The 18270-nt window shown below is 40.7% G+C and overlaps 2 protein-coding genes across 3 annotated transcripts in view; one reads left to right on the forward strand and one right to left on the reverse strand.

The window, feature by feature from the left end:
- The window catches only part of osbpl1a (oxysterol binding protein-like 1A), a 38652-nt gene extending 22137 nt beyond the window's left edge, over nt 1-16515 (reverse strand). For both annotated transcript variants that reach the window (XM_030049624.1, XM_030049622.1), the window contains exon 1: nt 16505-16515. The gene's annotated coding sequence lies outside the window, so the exon portion shown is untranslated. The remainder of the gene's footprint in view (nt 1-16504) is intronic.
- Nucleotides 172-16108, forward strand: impact (impact RWD domain protein). The gene is made up of 11 exons (XM_030049625.1): nt 172-349; nt 1197-1325; nt 1411-1463; nt 1590-1652; nt 1814-1899; nt 3338-3463; nt 3595-3689; nt 5730-5803; nt 7463-7553; nt 12178-12312; nt 15644-16108. The coding sequence occupies exons 1-11, from the start codon at nt 302-304 to the stop codon at nt 15701-15703; spliced, it is 960 nt and encodes a 319-aa protein (XP_029905485.1). The 5' UTR covers nt 172-301; the 3' UTR covers nt 15704-16108.
- Nucleotides 16516-18270: the final 1755 nt, after the last annotated feature.

Here is an 18270-nt window from a genome sequence, read left to right on the forward strand (position 1 = left end):
ACACTTGGCTTTATAACTCAACTGCACTGAGTTGACTTGCACAAATCCAGTGGCATATGTTGTTTGTTACCCTCTCACTGTGCGCAAGACACCGCCTTGCTGTCAACATGCGGCAAACCTTAGACCACAAAACGCACGCACCCAATCCAAGTCGCCCTGGAAGTACTTTAACATCTCCATACAGACATGCTGATTGTTGTGTGTGATGGGCTGTTGTGAGCTGTCTTGTTATCCGACTGTGCAGCTTCTCTGACTGATTGATTTCTGTGCAGCCACGCTGGCATGACAGTGAAATAAATAAATGGCCGACACCATTAGTCCGGAGAATGCAGGGGATCTCCAGTCTCAAGTAAGCTGTGTGTCTGTCCCCACACCTTTTTACACTTCCTTCAGCCTGGCACACTGTTGCTTGGTGCGTGTTTTGCTGTAGTGTTTGGAGGTGGCCTGCAGAGAGCGTAAGTCACAGCTCCACTGTGTGTATATGTGGCAGCAGACAGACTGACTTGGCTGTCTCAGGGTCCTGGGTGTCCCAAGTCAAAGTGACAAATCTCTAATAAACAATTCGCAGATGTTTGCAGCACAACAGCTCGGTGTGTGTGCGCCTCACAAATGCCAGCCCAGGAGAGACTGCACGAATGTTAATTAAAAATACATTTGTATGAGCAGCCGAGGCGTTGTGCAGGGCCACAGAGGAAGGAGGAGAGCACAAACACTGCAAGGTGTCCGGATTCATGAAACATCTGCACATGTGATGTTTCATCAGGTTTCACTAATTGAACTGTGCAGCCCCATCCAGAGGAGCGGCTGCAGTTTTCGCTCCCTTAACTTCAAAAGGATGGAAGAGGCACACAAAGACCAAACATGATTACAAGCTACAACATAAATAATGGACACTACTTTGATCACATTTTTATTTATTTATTTAGTTGTTTTTCTGTGTGCCATGCTCATTGAAGTTTATGTTTACACCATTAATGTAACTCCTCATCGATTATAGGCTGCACAGCTGGGCACATTTTGATATTATTCTACAATGTGAGATGTTGGAAGTTTTTGCCTGCAGTAAAAGAAAGTAAATTGACCAACTGTCCAATAACTAACTTTTATAGGTTAGTTGTTGTATAGTTTTACATGCAGAGTTGCATCACCACCATAATGTTGATGCTGCTGGTTCATTATTGATTTCTCTCCTTTAGATCGAGGAGATTGAGGCACTCTCCTCCATATACGGCGATGAATGGTGTGTCATAGATGAAGCATCCAGGATATTTTGCATCAAAATATCCAGTGACTTGGAGGAGCCAAAACTGACCGCATGTTTGCAGGTGAAAAATCTTGTTTATCAACCACATCTGTGTCCTTGCAATTCATATGAGCCTAAATATTTATAATTATTATTTTTTAAATCAGATAATTCTCCCACCTGATTATCCAAGCGCTGCACCGCCCATATATCAGATTAAGTAAGTTCATTTACTTTTAAAATGTTATTTTTGAGGTCAGAGGCTGAATTCACAGCACATCATCCTACTTGAAACCCCACTCCTCAGCCTACTCAGCAGCCCTCTCATTGTCCCCTGCTTTTATAGTGCAGCGTGGTTGCGAGGCCTGGAGAGGATGACATTGGCAAACAGCCTGGAAGACCTTTATGTGTGAGTGCTTTTCATAATTTCTGACTTTGCTAGGTATAGTGGAGAGATATTAGCCACAACAGCACAGGCTTACGATTATGTCTGTGCACAATGCAGTGTTTCCATCTTGTGTATCTCTTGGAGGGCAACACCCTCACAGGGAAATATTTACCTTTCAACAGAGAGCATGCAGGTGAGAGCATCCTCTTCCTCTGGGTGGAAAAAATCAGAGAATTTCTCATCGAGAAATCCCAAATCACCGAAACAGGTGAGGTGTGGCAAAATTATGAGAGATTTATAATGACAGGTCATACTTCAGTGACCAATATGTAATGACTTCACTGGCATTTATAGATCTAAAATGGCTTGGTGTTGTGAGAGCATCCATTTGTGCCATGCTCTCCATTAGCCTGCAGTACGTAGTGACATCTAATGCATGTTAGGCCCTAATGACTTGGCTGTGATATGACCCATTGCTCAGCATTAGGCCAGTAATTGGACCATTCTTTTTAAATGCAATAGTTACATCAAACATCCAGTTAAACCCACTCCCTTTCCTAAAGCCTTGTCTAGTAAGTTTTTCGTCTTAAATTGTGCCAAGGTACCCGTCTATTTGGTAATGTGGCTGTGATAAGATGAGCACAAAAGCCTGTGGGGGGAGGAAAAAAAAAGCTCCTCTCTGTGTCTGACTTTGAGTGACTGTGTTGAATTAAGATCCATATCTAGGTAATGGTCTCTGTTACCTTGACAGAATCTTTGAAGTAAAAAAAAAAAAAAAAAAGAGTAGAAGATATCCAAATTAAAGATTTTTTTGTATGTGTCAGACTGAATTGGCTTTTTTTGTGGGGAGTCTTTCTCAGTTGTCTGCGGAGGAGCCCAGTGGTGTCTATCGACGGGTCAGTCTCATTTAAGCAACAAGGCTGAAAAATATGAACTGTCCTCACTCCTGTTGTGAGGCTCCCACCTTTTTGTCTTGATAGTTCATGTTGTAATTAGTGTAATTGGTCACAGCGGCACAGCCCTGAGAGCTGGAATCGACAGCTTATTTTCATTCAAAAGACAAGAACATCTCGAGGAGAGAGGAAGCGATGAGGTTGAAGATGCACATGTCGGAGAGAAGGAAATGAAAAAGGAGTAAACATGGCAGAGGGGACATTGAAACGAAGGAGAAATAACGGGACAGATAATGAAGTTTAGATGGATGAATGAGACCAGAGAGCACAGAAAGACAAAGCGGCACAGAGACCTAATGTTTCTGCATCTAAATATCAATGCTTGCCTACAAAGAGTGGATTTTAGAGACGTGCGCCTGCCTCTGAATGTGTCTTGCAATCACAGCTTTCCCTGTTCTCTTTAAAAGCTTTTAGAAGAAAATAAAAATCTTAGACATTAAAAATCAGAAAATTCACATCTTTGATACAGTGTACTTGTACCTAATTAATGCCATTATCTGGTCAAGAAACTATATTGATGATAATGTATATATAAGGTCACATGGGGTAATTAGGTCATGAGTTGCGCAATAGGTGTCCATTTTAATGAGAAGTTGCAAAGGCCAGCAGACGAGCTTGAAGGACCTTTAAAGGAATATTCCAACATTGTGGGCAAAACACCCCTTTTACAACTTTCCCAGACTGAGACAAAGTTTGGCTGTAAAAAATGTGTCAATTTGTCCTGACATAACCTCTGTTATATTACTTCCTCAGTGGAGCAACCTGAAAAGGTGAAAATGACAACTGAGGAGGAAGTGGATGATGATGAAGATACACCAGACCTCACGACTCTGAGACTGAACACAGAAAACGCTCATCTCTTCATGGATCATGCAAACGGTACAGGCGCTTGAATCAGCAACAGTGTGTGGTCAGCAGTGCTGTAGTGGTTTCAGTGGTCTAAAGTAAGCTCAGTTTATTGTTATAATCAATGTGTTCACAGTAATACGCCTGACATTTTATCTTTGTAGATGAAGAAGTACCTCCGATAAAACATGGAACAACTATCACAGACCGACGCAGCACCTTCCAGCCTCACTTAGCACCTGTGGTGACTCCCAGACAGGTACAGCAAATAAATACAATGCTGTTCTTTTTTAACATTTCATCACATTTTATACAAATCCCAGGGTTGACAGTTATCTTCTCCCTTTTCCAGCAACAAAGAACCGATTCCATTCTAGTCCACACGAACCCCAAAATTTTAACCGTTTGCCTTTCTATGTGCAGCAGCTGTGCTTCTCCCATCACATCCTGCTCATTTCTCTGGGATACAATCAGCACACCGGCTGAGGCACTGACACAATTTACTGTTTATTATTCTCAATCTGAACCCTATCAAGCTCAGATTATGTTGGTTAATTATTCCGACAGGAATGCGGGGTCGGGCTCTGTGCTGCAGGCGACAGCAGGCAGGCTGGCTCACCACAGCACCGTGGTCATGCACTGCCAGAGTAATAAATTTTGTTGTGCACACCCACCATCGATGATGCAATGGTTCCTCTCCAAATGCTGGTTGAAATACGGGCCAGTTCCTCATTTTGCACCTCGGTTACAAGAATCTTGACTCAAACCAACTCGAACCAGCATGCATGTGCATTCAATATACTTGATTAATCAAAATATCAAACAATATATGTCAGATGCTGTGATAAGAAAAGTAAAATTACTCTGTAAGCAAACAGGATGTTATCTCATGGTGTGCCAGTGTGGAGTTTTCTCCTCAAATATGCAGAATATGCAAACTTCAGGTGCGATTTGGGGTGGAAACCATCCCTCTGATGAGGATCTTATAAAGGAGTAGGACTGAATGTGCCGATTGACTCACCAATTTGGAAAGTGAAGCCTCCTCTGGCTGGTTTCTGGTAGCTAAATCTCACACTCTGGGTAACAGAACAGCTCCTCTTAAAAGCTTCCACCTGCTATGAAGTGCTATTTGGACAGAAATAATTACACACTCTGCCATCCTCCAGAGTGTCGATGATCTGAGGAGAATGAAACATGTAATTACACAACACATTGTATGCATTAAGAGTTTCCCATCCACCTTCAAGCACAGTTAACATATTTCCTCGTTATGATGTTGAAGTGTGTGATTAATATTTGTGAACTTAAGCAATTCTCCTCCTGAATGAGAAATTGGATACGAAATGTTACAACTGATGATATGATTAAATCACGAAACCCAAGAGCTGCCCCGCTGACAACAAATTGGAGACTGACTGGGAACTTAATGTTTCCAGCTTTTGCATCCAAATGAGTTTTATTTTGGTGTAACTCTTCCAGGAATGTGTGTCCCTTTAAAATGACACTGGATTGCGTCACCAGCACCCCAGCTTTAGGTTACACTGACTCATGCTCCTAAATCCTAAATAAACACAGTTCGTGCTGAATGGACTGATCCAGTGACCGTCAAATCCTTGGCAAACTCGGCAAGATAGATGAACACAAAGACAGTTTTCTAAGATGAGAAGAAAAACAGAATTTCTGTTTTTGGATGCATTTCTGCTTTAGGGCATTTTACTTGATATTGCACAAGTGACCGTAGATCTCCCAAAATTTTAACATGAAACAAAACATGATCAGGTATAGAAGTCCCCACCCTAGCTCTAAAACAGCTTGATAAAAAGCAGGATTTCGGCATAGTGTTTTATTTCTCTCTCTCTCTCTCTCTCTCTCTCTCTCTCTCTCTCTCTCTCTCTCTCTCTCTCTCTCTCTCTCTCTCTCTCTCTGAAGCAATAAAATGTTCTGACAGCCCTCTAATGCTGTTGTGTGCATTTGTCAAGCGTAGCAGACAGTCTGATGCCCTAAGTACCCCTGTCATCTCCTCGAATACATCATCAGTTTCAACCTGACATTTTTGTTTTGAACATAACTCCCTTGTCTTTACACATCACACAGGCATTAAATGCGAGAGGTGTGTGAGCATTAAATTTGCACTCTGTCTCGGAGTGAATCCACATTGGCCATAGCTTTGCAAAAACACCCCTACTGCACATGAACGTGTCCACCGGTTGTGTGGGGAACAAACCTCAAGGCACAGTTCAGTGAAGAAGGAAGAGGCGCTCGTCTTTTAATGAAATTATGTGTCTGTTTTGCATTGCAGGTTAAAGTGGTCCTGGACAAGCTGTATGAAAATAAGAAGATCGCCAGTGCCACTCATAACATCTATGCATACAGGTCAGCAACGTCACATATACATGATTTTATGTCTGCACTGGTTGGTCTTTTCGTTTTGTTGTCACTGGTGGAAAATAACACTGCGGTATATAAACTAGAGACAGGTTGCTTGGTATTTAATGTAATTTAAAGGTCATATGGCAGTCGTGTTTTACAAAGTGGAAAGGAGCTGAGCGAGTCTGACCTGTACACTGTGATTAAAGTGATTATTGTGATTGACTCTGTGAAAGGGTTTGCAGCCTGCAGCCTGCTGGTAAGAGGCCAAATGCTTCCACAGCGGAGTACGCCGAGTTCATGCCACCTTGATCCACCGGCAAACAAATGTGATCTCCCCAATAAGGATGAAAATCAAAAATAATCGCATGACAATCGTAGTCATAAGAAAAACAGCACAATATCCGTATCATGCAGTTGTTTAGTCTGACCACTCAGCTCATCCCTAGTGTTTACAAGCCCCCGAGAGTCTGTCTCCATGGTTACAGACATTATTTCCTCAACGGGAGCTTTTATCAGAAGTCGATACAGCAAAGCAACAGACCAGTCACCCACACAAAACAATATAAACAATGATATGGTCACCTACTTCATAAAACCAAAACACACTTAAACACAGTTAACTAGAACTACAACAGCAAAATTGTCAACTCTCACTCACCGCTAAGGCACTGGTATTATGGGATGTTGCTTCAAAGCAACATGGTGGTGGTGGTCCAGTAAGATCTTATCATGGACTGAGCCAACAATTTTTGCCCAAATTTGGGGAAAAAAATCAGTAGTGCAAGTCCTTTCCTAAATATGAACATTTCTGTGAAATCTGATAGGTGCATCAGAACAGAATGAGCCATGCCAAATTCAAGTTCAGCTTCATTTATATTTCTATAGCCCTTCATCACAAGAATAAACCCCAAAGGGATTTATAAAAAATAAGCCCAGCTAGATGTAATTTACTAGTAATCATTTACAGAACACGATGCACAGCAAAGAGGCAAAACGAAGCACAGGACACACAGTCGCACAATCACGTACCTATCCTACATGGCCTAGCTCGCTCTCAGTGCAGGCAAGAAAAAACTCCCTGCCTTATTAGGAAGAAAATTTTGGGCAGACCAAGGTAAAGCGGAATCCTACTTTACCTTGGTCTTTCCCGTCTTTCCCAGATGGGTGAGTGTGTAGGTGTCAGGACAAACGGTCAAATATATAGTAACATGGGCATAAGAAGCAGATGAGGCAGGAAAGATACACACAGGCAGGGCCGAACACATAAACTCTGCGCTGTGCAAAGTGTAAATGGATGCAATAAAGATTCAAGGACTGTCAGCTTTTTCAAAGGCACCCATTGCTGCAATTAAAGGTCAAGAAAAACAATGGAGAAAGGGCTGGATTCTGGACAGTATTGTGTATTCTGTGTGTATGTGTGTGTGTCTGTTTGTGTCATGCATTCCTGTGTACACAACTTTTCAGCTTGGTCTAATGAGGTCGATGAAGAGCCGCTGATGCACTGCCTGGGTGGCCCTTACTCAGAGGGAGGAGATGTTGACATTTAGTCCACTTTAAAAATGTTGCTCTGAAGACGCTGCCAGGTCTTACTGTCATTCTCTGTCCAAAACATCTAATATTCTGTCACTTAATGCCAAACTGTTGTGATTCTGTCTGTCATAGAATTTATTGCGAGGACAAGCAGAGCTTCTTGCAGGACTGTGAAGATGATGGCGAGACTGCTGCGGGGGGGAGACTTCTCCATCTACTACAGGTTATTGCATATTTTTAACCCCTTATACTCTGATTTTCCCTCAGATTTCCCCTGAAGTAGAACCAAAGATAGAAAACATACTCCATACTGAGCAACAATATCACGAATATTTTCTGTATCTGCTGGATGCAATGATTCACTGAAGCTGCATCATGCCTATATTGAGTGGAATATTCAAACCATTATATCAAATTGAAAATATTGAGATGTCGTGTGCATCTTTTTATATACATCTGCCCATAACTCAGCAGAGCATATTTGGTATCTTTAGAAACCTTGACATTTCCACTAGAATTTAAAATAGAGTTCTGTGGGTTGGAACAAATCTCAGCCATGCAGCAATGATAAACCCTACGGATGGCACCAACAGGGATGAGGAGGTTAATCTGCAGTGCTTGACCAGCAGATCACTCTTAAAGCTCTGTACAGTATTGAATATCGAGCTTGTGAAAAAAAAATACCAAGAAAAATGTTTAAGTCTTCGGTGCAGCACAAAAAAAAAAAAACTCACCGTAAACTGTCTGGATGCCGAATTCAACTTCCTGTCACTCATTTTTATGGTCCACATAATTTGACACCTGCTGCGCCTTTTAAACCATGATTGGTATGGCTATGGAGCTTTCCACTGACTCCTGACAAGCACTTGCACCAAAATCTAATTTTCTTGTCAATGGTAAACTGGTGACCATGGCAACTGTCTCTCCAAGCAAAACTATGTTGAAAAATGAAAGGAAAGGGAAGCAGCGAGCGAGCATCAAAATTGAAATCAATTTTGAGAGTAAATACTATCGCAGGTGACTATTAGAGATGACGCACCTTAAACCAAAGGGATGAAGGGGTTTTGTTTAAGGCAGCAGTGCAACAGGCAAACATTTCATTTAGATCAGATTGGCTCCTGTGACAACAGGGCGTCTGCACAGAGACGGAGCTCGTACAGAGTTCTGCAAAGGGAAATGACAGGAGCGGTGACAAACACATCATCGGTATTTAGCTGGTTGTTGTTTGCTATGTGCACAGAGCTGTGGATTGCCTCCTCTTAAGTGTCTCCCACCACACATCTATGCCTCTACTCCACCGTGCAGCTTCCCCACGGTGACGGGTTGGCATCATGTCCATCTCTAGACAAATTTGGTTCCATGAGAGTAATTTCACACCACTCTTTAATCCTTAAAGTTTTCATGGAGCCACTTGTCATTGGTTTGTTGTCAGATGGCATTATGATTCACAGACACCCACATCACACTCAAGTGTGCCATTGTCCACACAAGACTTTTGGTTTCCTCTTGGCTTTGTTTGAAGGCCAGTACGAGCTTTGTGAAAACAAAAAAGTTCTGTGTGATCAAAGCTGAATGATGAGTTATAATAATTATGTCATACAATAGCAGCAGGGACTGCCATGGGATCTAAATATCAAAGCTTTTCCACATGAGATCCATGACTCATGCCCAACTTTATACTCATATACAAGATAATAAAAGGCAATATAAATGCCAGTGTGACATTGTTAGAGAGGAAAATCAATCTGAAATGCTGTATTGGGCTCTTGGTGTGTCTGTTAGATGTTGAGCCTTACTGTACATACAGTCCTGATCAAAATCTTAAGACCAGTTGAGAAATTGCAAGAATTTACATTTTGCACTGTTGGATCTTAAGAAGGTTCTAAGTAGAGCTTCAAAATGCAAAAGGAAGAAATGGGAGTGAGACAAAAAAAAAAAAATGAGTAAGCAATTTATTGCAAACAACCATTAAACTGAAATAGGCTGTTCATCAGCTGATCAAAAGTTTAAGACCACAGCCTTTAAAAGCCCAAATCTTGGCAAAAATGTGGATTCAGTGTCATTTTCTGTCAGGTATCCACACTGTCATGACCTCCTGATGGCAAAGGCAAAAAAGCTTTCTCTCTTTGAACACGGTCGGATTGTTGAGCTGCATAAGCAAGGCCCAACAACAAAGCCCTCACAGTGTGCCATTGCTGCTGAGGTTGGACGCAGTAAGACAGTCATTTTAAACTTCCTAAAAGATCCTGAGGGTTATGGAACAAAAAAGTCAAGTGGTAGACCCAAAAAATTTCACCGGCCCTCAGCCGGAGGATCCAATTGGCTGTCCGTCAAGACACGGGACGATCCTCGGCCCAAACTGAGCTTGTCACTGGTGCCAACTGCAGTCCCATAACCATCAGACGGCATCTGTAAGAGAAGGGTTTTAAGAACAAAAAACGTCTTCAAAGGCCTCGTCTCCTTCAACGGCACAAAATTGCCCGTTTGGAGTTTGCACGAGAGCACCAAACATGGGACACTGAAAGGTGGAAGAAAGTTTTATTCTCTGATGAGAAAAAAATTAACCTTGACAGTCCTGATGGCTTCCAACGTTACTGGCATGACAAGGAGATCCCACCTGAGATGTTTTCTACACGGCACCGTGGAGAGGGCGCCATCATGATCTGGGGGGCTTTTTCCTTCAATGGAACAATGGAGCTTCAGGTTGTGCAGAGGCATCAAACGGCAGCTGGCTATGTGGAGATGTTGCAGGGGGCATCCCTCATGACTGAAGGCCATCGTCTGTGTGGTAATGACTGGGTTTTTCAACAGGACAGCGCTGCAGTTCACAATGCCTGCCATCCTGCGTGTTCCCCTGATCTAAATCCAATCGAGAACATTTGGGGTTGGATGGCAAGGGAAGTTTACAGAAATGGACACCAGTTCCAGACAGTGGATGCCCTCCGTGAAGCCATCTTCACCACTTGGAGCAACATTCTCACTAGCCTCCTGGAATCACTAGCATCAAGCATGCCGAAACTAATTTTTGAGGTGATTACCAAGAAAGCCTTTGCCTTTTTTGCCTTTGCCATCAGGAGGTCATGACAGTGTGGATACCTGACAGAAAATGACACTGAATCCACATTTTTGCCAAGATTTGGGCTTTTAAAGGCTGTGGTCTTAAACTTTTGATCAGCTGATGAACAGCCTATTTCAGTTTAATGGTTGTTTGCAATAAATTGCTTACTCAATTTTTTTTTTTTTTTTTTTTTTGTCTCACTCCCATTTCTTCTTTTTGCATTTTGAAGCTCTGCTTAGAACCTTCTTAAGATCCAATAGTGCAAAATGTAAATTCTTGCAATTTCTCAACTGGTCTAAAGATTTTGATCAGGAGTGTAGTTCAGATGAATCAAGCTGCCTTTGACTAATAACCAGTCCCAGCCAAAATAGAAAGTCATTCATAAACTGCATCAATCAGCTCAACATTCTTGGCTCCTAATTATGATTTTATTAATTTTTTAAAAAGTTGAAAAGCTATGTCTGCCTACAGCCTTGTCGTGTAATAACCTTCAAAACACACTACAGCTTAATGAGTTTGTCTCCTGAGAGAGTTTAAAGCTCTGATTTAAAAAAAAAAAAAAAAAAAAACTGTGCAGCAGAAGAATGCAATTGCTATTCCTAAACTAGACTTTGTATTATGTATCTGTTGTCCCTTGTCTGTTTTTAAAATGCTTTACTTATCCCTAGTTTGTTTTTGTTGAGCTCTGTTTTATTATTTTGTGACCTTTTATTTTGTGTGCTATCTCGGCCAGTTCCCCCTCGAAAAGAGATTTTATCTCAAGGGACTTCCTTGTTAAATGGTAAAATTAAAGGTAAAATAAAAATAAAATAAATATTCCTCTCCATTAAATAGTTACAATAAATCCTATCAGCTAGATTAAAGTAAACTAAAATATGAACCCGGCTTGCTCCTTCGATGCTGATTGTTCTTAATCTATGTGAATGTGACACCAAACTCAAAGATACATGGGAGACTATCAGATCGTAGGCGGTGACTTCCTCCAGATGAGTGACCTTGTGTATACCAGTGAAGAGATAGCATCGGGTCCTCTGTCCTCCTGCTCATCCCTCTGGTTAACATACTGATTAATCTGCTTCTTGTGACACTCAACATACTGAACAATTTACATTAAGAGCTTTGTCTTTAATCTTTTCCTCTCTAATCTCATTCCCCTCTATCCCTTTCTTCCCGTTTCCTCATTTAGATGTGTGCTTTATTCATCTCTGCCTGTGAATGGGAAGTGTGAGGTAATGAATAAATGAAGGCTCTGATTAACACAGTTAGCAGCCAGATGAGGATGAGTTCCCCGAGCCCTCAGATTGCACTTTTGTGTGTGCGTGGCAGCGCAGAGCCAAATTCTGCCTCTGTATATGTTAAAAGCTCTTGATTGACGGCCGTGTTCTCTGTGTTGCATCTGGTGTGAATTGTTTTCCTGGTGGAGCCCGGCTGCCAAGCAAGGATGTTTGTGCCACAGTGTGCAACCTGCACAGCTTGTCACTCATTTCCCTGACCCCTCTCCCGCTCCGTGTTTGTCTCCGTGTCCCCTTCCTTATACTCACTGAAATCCAAATTTAAAATTCAAAAAGGGCTTTATTGGCATGATGGATAGGCACTTGTACTGCCAAAGCAGACATTACATGTAGGACAAGAAATTAGTGCATATTCCCATCCAGAATCACAGAATATACAGGTGTAAATAAAACAACAACCAGTGATGACATTGTTTGTAGTTACACTCACTCACTCCACACACGGGGACACACACCCTCTCACAAACACTGCCTTTAATTTTCGTTTCTCACCACAGATTCTTGACGTGCGTAATGTCATGGTGGTTGTGTCTCGATGGTATGGGGGAATATTGCTGGGTCCGGACCGCTTTAAACACATCAACAACTGTGCCAGAAACATCCTCGTCCAGGAAGGATACACGTCCTCTGCGGTGAGACACTACAGTCACAATTTTTAAACTTTGCAATCAGCTCTCAGATACTGAAAACCACTTATGTGTCCTGTGGCTTCACTGCCAAAGACCCTGTCCTCTCTCTTATTATCTGAGAGGAAATGGATTTTCATTTTGCATTTGGCAGCATTGCTGACAACCAAAGCAAGGTTAGACAGTAAGAGCTCCAAGTGTCCCACATGTGTGCTATATATAGTATTAGAGGAAATGATTATTGTAACAGTAAAACATAATATCTCTATAGCTATACAGTGGCCGTAACATTACGGATATCGGTTCATTTGAAACGTCTGTGTGCCTACACCACATGTCCTGAAGATCAAACACTTTCTCCTTGCTTTCACCAGCCTAAGTTAGGGCAGTCCGCTTTGAAGTGTTCTTTGTGTGCTGCTAAGTCATCCCATTGATAGCATAATTGACCTTTGAGCTGTTGCCACATATAGATTAAAGGTAGTGCAAACCTAGACTTAAAAGTAGCCAACTTTAAAACCCCATCAAATCACTGTAAAAAAAAAAAAAAAAAAAATCAGAACCCGACTGCGCTCTGTGTGATCTCCCCTCTTTCTATATGTTCATATTTTATTGATTTATTGAGTTCTGCATTTGTAGTTGTAGTGCTTCCCATGTTAGAGGACATCATTTTGTAGCTTTTTGTCCTGTTATTGTGGAAAGTTGTTAATTCAAATGAAAAACACAAAGCAGATTCATTCATAACCGTTATGAGCACAGCCTCATACCTAACTGCAGCCTTTTTATATTCTAGTTAAAGCTACAGTAATTGAAATTGGAGAAAACAAGACCCATTTATACTCAGCTGACAAAAACATCGGATATGCATGGTAATTTCATAGCAGGTTGTGCCAATCACAACCTCGTTCCACCTTTTTGTTGGACAAGTCTAAATTGTCTTCATCTAGCCTAAATTGTCCATCATTGATTTCTATTATTGCAGCTTTAAGATGCATGTCTTGCCGGTTTCAAAGAGATTTAAATCTTTTGTTATCTGTGTATTGAGAACACAGAGCAAAACAAAAAGCCAATGTTGTACCTCACCCAAATTCTACAGCTGCTCCTACAAAATCGGATCCTGCTCGCAGCAGGAGGCATGAAGAACTTTCTTGGGTGTTGTCTTGGAGAAAAAATAAACGATGCTCAGCCTTCAGAAAGTATTTAACTCCTTTGATTGTTTTGGCATCTTGTGGTGTTGCAGCCTGAGCTACAGAGAAATTAGATATCTTTTTGGTCGCTTTCTTGTTTTTTTGCCACCAGTCTGCACAAATTAGCTCATAATGACAAAGCAAAAATATGTTTTAGACATTTTTGCAAAGTTATTAAAGACGAAATACAGAAATAATTAACTTAAATAAGTTTCAGATAAGCACAGCACATTTTTAGGATTCTCATCCCTCTTTGCAGATTTTCTTTATGTAGAGTTTTTTGTTTCTTTATCATGCAATCAAACAGAACAGGCTTGCAATTAAAACGGCAATTAAGACTTGAGAGCAAAACTATCAACACTGCAATACATTTTTTTTTATTACAAGTAAAATAAATTTGTGATTAAAATGTGAATCAGAAACCTTTGCCAATCCAAAATTTTTATTAGCGAATCCAGAAGTTTTGCGTTCTGTTGAGCTGAATCTCGTGGGCGGGACCTACGCTGATGCCAGCCAACAGACAGCAAAACTTTTGGAATCACAAGCAAAACTTTCAGATTCACATTCAGATCACAGATTTGTTTCACTGGCAATGAAACATTTTTTTTTGAAATGCTAATAGTTTTGCTCTCAAATTTATTTTTTGATTGCCACCCTATTCTGTTTGATTTAAAAATAATGCGACAAAAACAAACTGTTGCTCAGGCTTGGTCCAGTTGAAAGGCAGAATCTGTGATCTGTGAGGAGCAATTCTTCTGTTATTAGTCATATTTTCAATGAGATCCGAGGCTGGGTTTTATTTGGGTCACTCATGATATTTACATTATTGTTGTGAGGCCATTCTTTTTTTAACTGAGCTATATGCTTGGGATCTTTATCCTCGGCACAGCATAAATAATCTCCCCTAATTCTCCTCAAGACTAATCCTGTATTTTAAAAGCTATATGGGTAATGAGCTGTATCTCATGCTCACCAAACATCGCTCCGTTTATTACAGCTGAGGATTTAAAATTTTCTTTGTGGCTTCCCCTCTGGCCCCTCTGCCAACAGCCCAGACGTGATGATGTGCAACACTGACTGTTGTCCGTCTGCCAAGATCTGCCATCCCAGCCAAGGACCTCTGGGTCTGTCGGAGCAGCTTTTGTGTTCCTCATCACGTCTCCGACCAAGTCTCTCCTGGTCCTGGTTGCTCATTTTGGTTTGACAAGCAGCTCCAGGGAGAACATCTCCATAGTTGCATTATATTTCCCGTGTCCTGATGCTGGAGCCCACTGTGCTCTTGTAAACGTCTAACACTTGGAAAATTACTTACATCCCAGATCACAATTCTGTCTCTGCCTGTTACAGACAGTTCCTTGGACTTCACAATAGAATTTCTGTTCATCCCACGCGTATTGTCATCTGAGGAACCGTATATAGTCAAGTCACAGCGACATCCTCATGACATCTGAATAAATCTGTAAGCACCTTCACACAGTCAGTTAAAGTGTGACTCCAAAGGATTGACTATCCATTTACTCGAAATGTTTCAGCTGTTCATTTTTTATTTATTTGAAAGACCATTTTGTAAAAACGCTCTTTGTCATGGGTTGTTATGTGTAAATTGAAACTTCATATTCAAAACAGATTGAAATCCTGTTTGAATTCAGGCTGTAAACACTGTAAAATGCAGAAAAAAAAAACAAAAAAAACAAGGAGGTTGGATAAGTTCTGAAAGAGCTGTATGAACAACATCCCAATTGTTTTGTTGGCCCGAGTGCTGCTGCATTTGGAACAATTATAATTAATGCTTCTCCAAACAAGCTGTTGAGGTGTTAGATGAACCACAAGTTTGCAGCCGTGACTGCCAGGGCAAATATTAGCACAGCAGTTTTGATAATAGTACTTAAGATTGCAGTGTTTGGCTTGATGCAGTAATTGGAATACATTACAATGGTATGATGATTACCAATCAGCTCATTGTAATTTGCACATTTCAGTATGGCAGGAAAACACAACAGGCAACCAGACAAAAGTGTCTGTCAGAATTGAGTCATGAGCTGCTAAAAGATGACACTTAACTGTTCAGCGTGGAAAAAGCTTTTAGAAGAGAGCTTATGTAAGAGAATCATCACTGTGATCATGTCCTAATATTTTTTTCTGTTGTTGCACAGGATGAAACCGCGAAATCAGGAGGGAAGATAAAAAAAACACGAAACAAGAAGACCAAATGAATCCAGGAGGGAGAAAAAAATGTAATAATAATAATAATGATAATAATAGTAATGCTCTTACTTGGTGCCACCTGGCAGTTTATTTGGCAGGTCATTTTAGCTGATTCAGAGACATCCCAACAGAGTTGATCGGGGAATTATTTTCAATAAAAATGATAATCTTGGTAAAGCCATTTATTTTTGGCAGTTAATGAGCTGTCACATCATCCCAAATACCCCCAGGTGCCCCAGGGCTATAATCTCGTCTTTGATTCTGGAATTAATTTATATTGAGGAGGTGGTCACTGTTATCTTGTTTAGAGGAATGGATTTTATATTACTCCCTTTGGTTTGAGAAGCCTTGCTGTGTTTATTGCCATGCAGTGCACATGTTTACATTAAAACAATAAAGCCTCGGGATCCATACAGAATATCTGAGTTTGAGTTAAATTTGACATGTGCTTCTTTTTGTTTACCAGTGGATGTCTCATGCAAGGACTATTTATTCATGAGGGCTTTTTTTGTTTTGTTTAATGAGATTGTAATCATTGCACACTTAAAAAGTTGACTTTGATGAATCGCATAAGATGCTTGAAATGCTGTTCCACATTTCTCACCTTCTTGCTTTTACTGCACTGCTCGGTGCTTCTAAATGTTAATTCAGCCTTCAGCCAAATCTGCAACTCAAATTCAGTCACAGTTTATTCCGTGTTGTTCCCAAGAAATATGATCAGACATTGTTGCCCTGCCAATGTCTAATTTCATTGAATTTCACCAACAACTCCCCCTTTCCCTCTCTTTCTCACACACACATACACACACACACACACACACTTCACGTATATTGTTCCTATTCCCCCCTGCATTTGATGTCCACTTCAGGGCTGTTAAATATTCAGCTTTTCACAGTTGGCTCCTCTTTTGGAGCATTTTCTTCTCCCTGTGGCTCCTGTGGGGTTTTGCCTCACCTCTCCATTTTTGTGTCATTCAATCCCTTGGAAGACGTGGTCTGCATGCTAACCACGTCAGGGTTGGTTTCAGACAGCAGAGGATTTCTACCTAAAAATACCCCGTTCATCGGTGCACTTGTCGGTTTGGCTTCCTTTGCCACAGTTGGAGCACCTCTGTGTTCAGCGTGCTGTGTTAGGTGAATGAAAATGCTGATCTTATCCAGGAAGAAAGTTTGACTGTGATATAACGCCGAGTATTTTTCCAGGCTTGTGTCAAATTGTCCAAAAAAAAAAAAAAAAAAAAAGTTGAATCAGGGCCAAAACAGATGGCAGGCCAAGTGCGTAAAATCCTCAAGTTCCAACTCTGGATTTGAATTTCTAAAGCTCCACATTCTTTTCAGCCATTGAGAGTAATTGCACCCCAATTCATTTATCTGAGAGCCTCCTCCTTGACAAGCTGTCATCACACTGAACTATCAGCCCCTAATCACATCTTTTAGTGTCTTGTGGAGAACTCGTGGCTAAATTTGTACTCAACCCTGGGGAGCATAATTAGCCTACTTAGGAGATTTGAAATTTCTGTTGGATCCATGCAATTTCAGTCAGTTGTGTGTCATGCTGATTGAGACAACTGGCATATATTGGAAGGACAAAAAAACAACATAAAACTTGAGGAAAATATAGTAAAATCTGCTGTATACAGTGGTAGAACTCTTTAAACTGGGTCAGCATACAATAGTACTAGAGGCGATTTTTTATATCAGAAAAAACTATAGGGGAGAGTGGGGTAAATAGTGCCAGTTTTTACTTAAAGTGCCTTTAAAGCAAGGGAATTACAGTAATGCCTCCAACTAAAATATGCACATATAGTTTAGGATGTTGTGCATCCCTGGGAACAATCACTTTGGATCTTATATAAACTGTTTGAGAAATACAGCTTTCGAAAAAAAAGTGGTTTTGTGGCACAACTTGCCCCCAGTGCGGGGTAAATTGTGCCATTAGAGAGAATACGCTGGGGTAAATTGTGCCATTGATAATTGAAGTAAAACAGATCATTTTAATCTCACAAATGATAATGCTATATGAAAGCAAAACAAATTCAATACAAAATTATTTATTTAACGCTTATTTATTATTTTAACAAGATCACAGGCCACTTTTCTATAACAAGGCCTAGCGCCACATGAACACATACCCAGAACAAAATAAAAATTCAAAAATGAGCACCTGCAAATCATCTTCATCTGAATCTGAATAGTTTTAGTGATCAAAGGTAAGAAGACAACATACAATAACAATAAAATACAATAAAGTAATATATAGTATATAATCACAAGCTGTGCACTGGCACAACTTACCCCAAGGCCCTTTGGCACAAATTACCCCAAGCTCACCATTTTGAAAAAAATGCATCCCCCAGCTGTTTTGAGCTAACATCATGCTAACTGTATAGACTCATGGTGTAGCTTACTAAAGTACTAAAACCTGTGTGAACTGTTTTCAAAGTTTTCTATAATTGTTCAAACACAGCAATCAAAAAACCTTGATCATGGAAATTTTACTTTGAAGGGCAAAAAAATGTTTTTTGAACTTAAATATGCTTACCTCTCAAGCCATGTGTCTCCCTTCTTTGCAGGA

This window comes from Myripristis murdjan, chromosome 4 (assembly GCF_902150065.1).
Source record: "Myripristis murdjan chromosome 4, fMyrMur1.1, whole genome shotgun sequence".
NCBI lineage: Eukaryota > Metazoa > Chordata > Actinopteri > Holocentriformes > Holocentridae > Myripristis > Myripristis murdjan.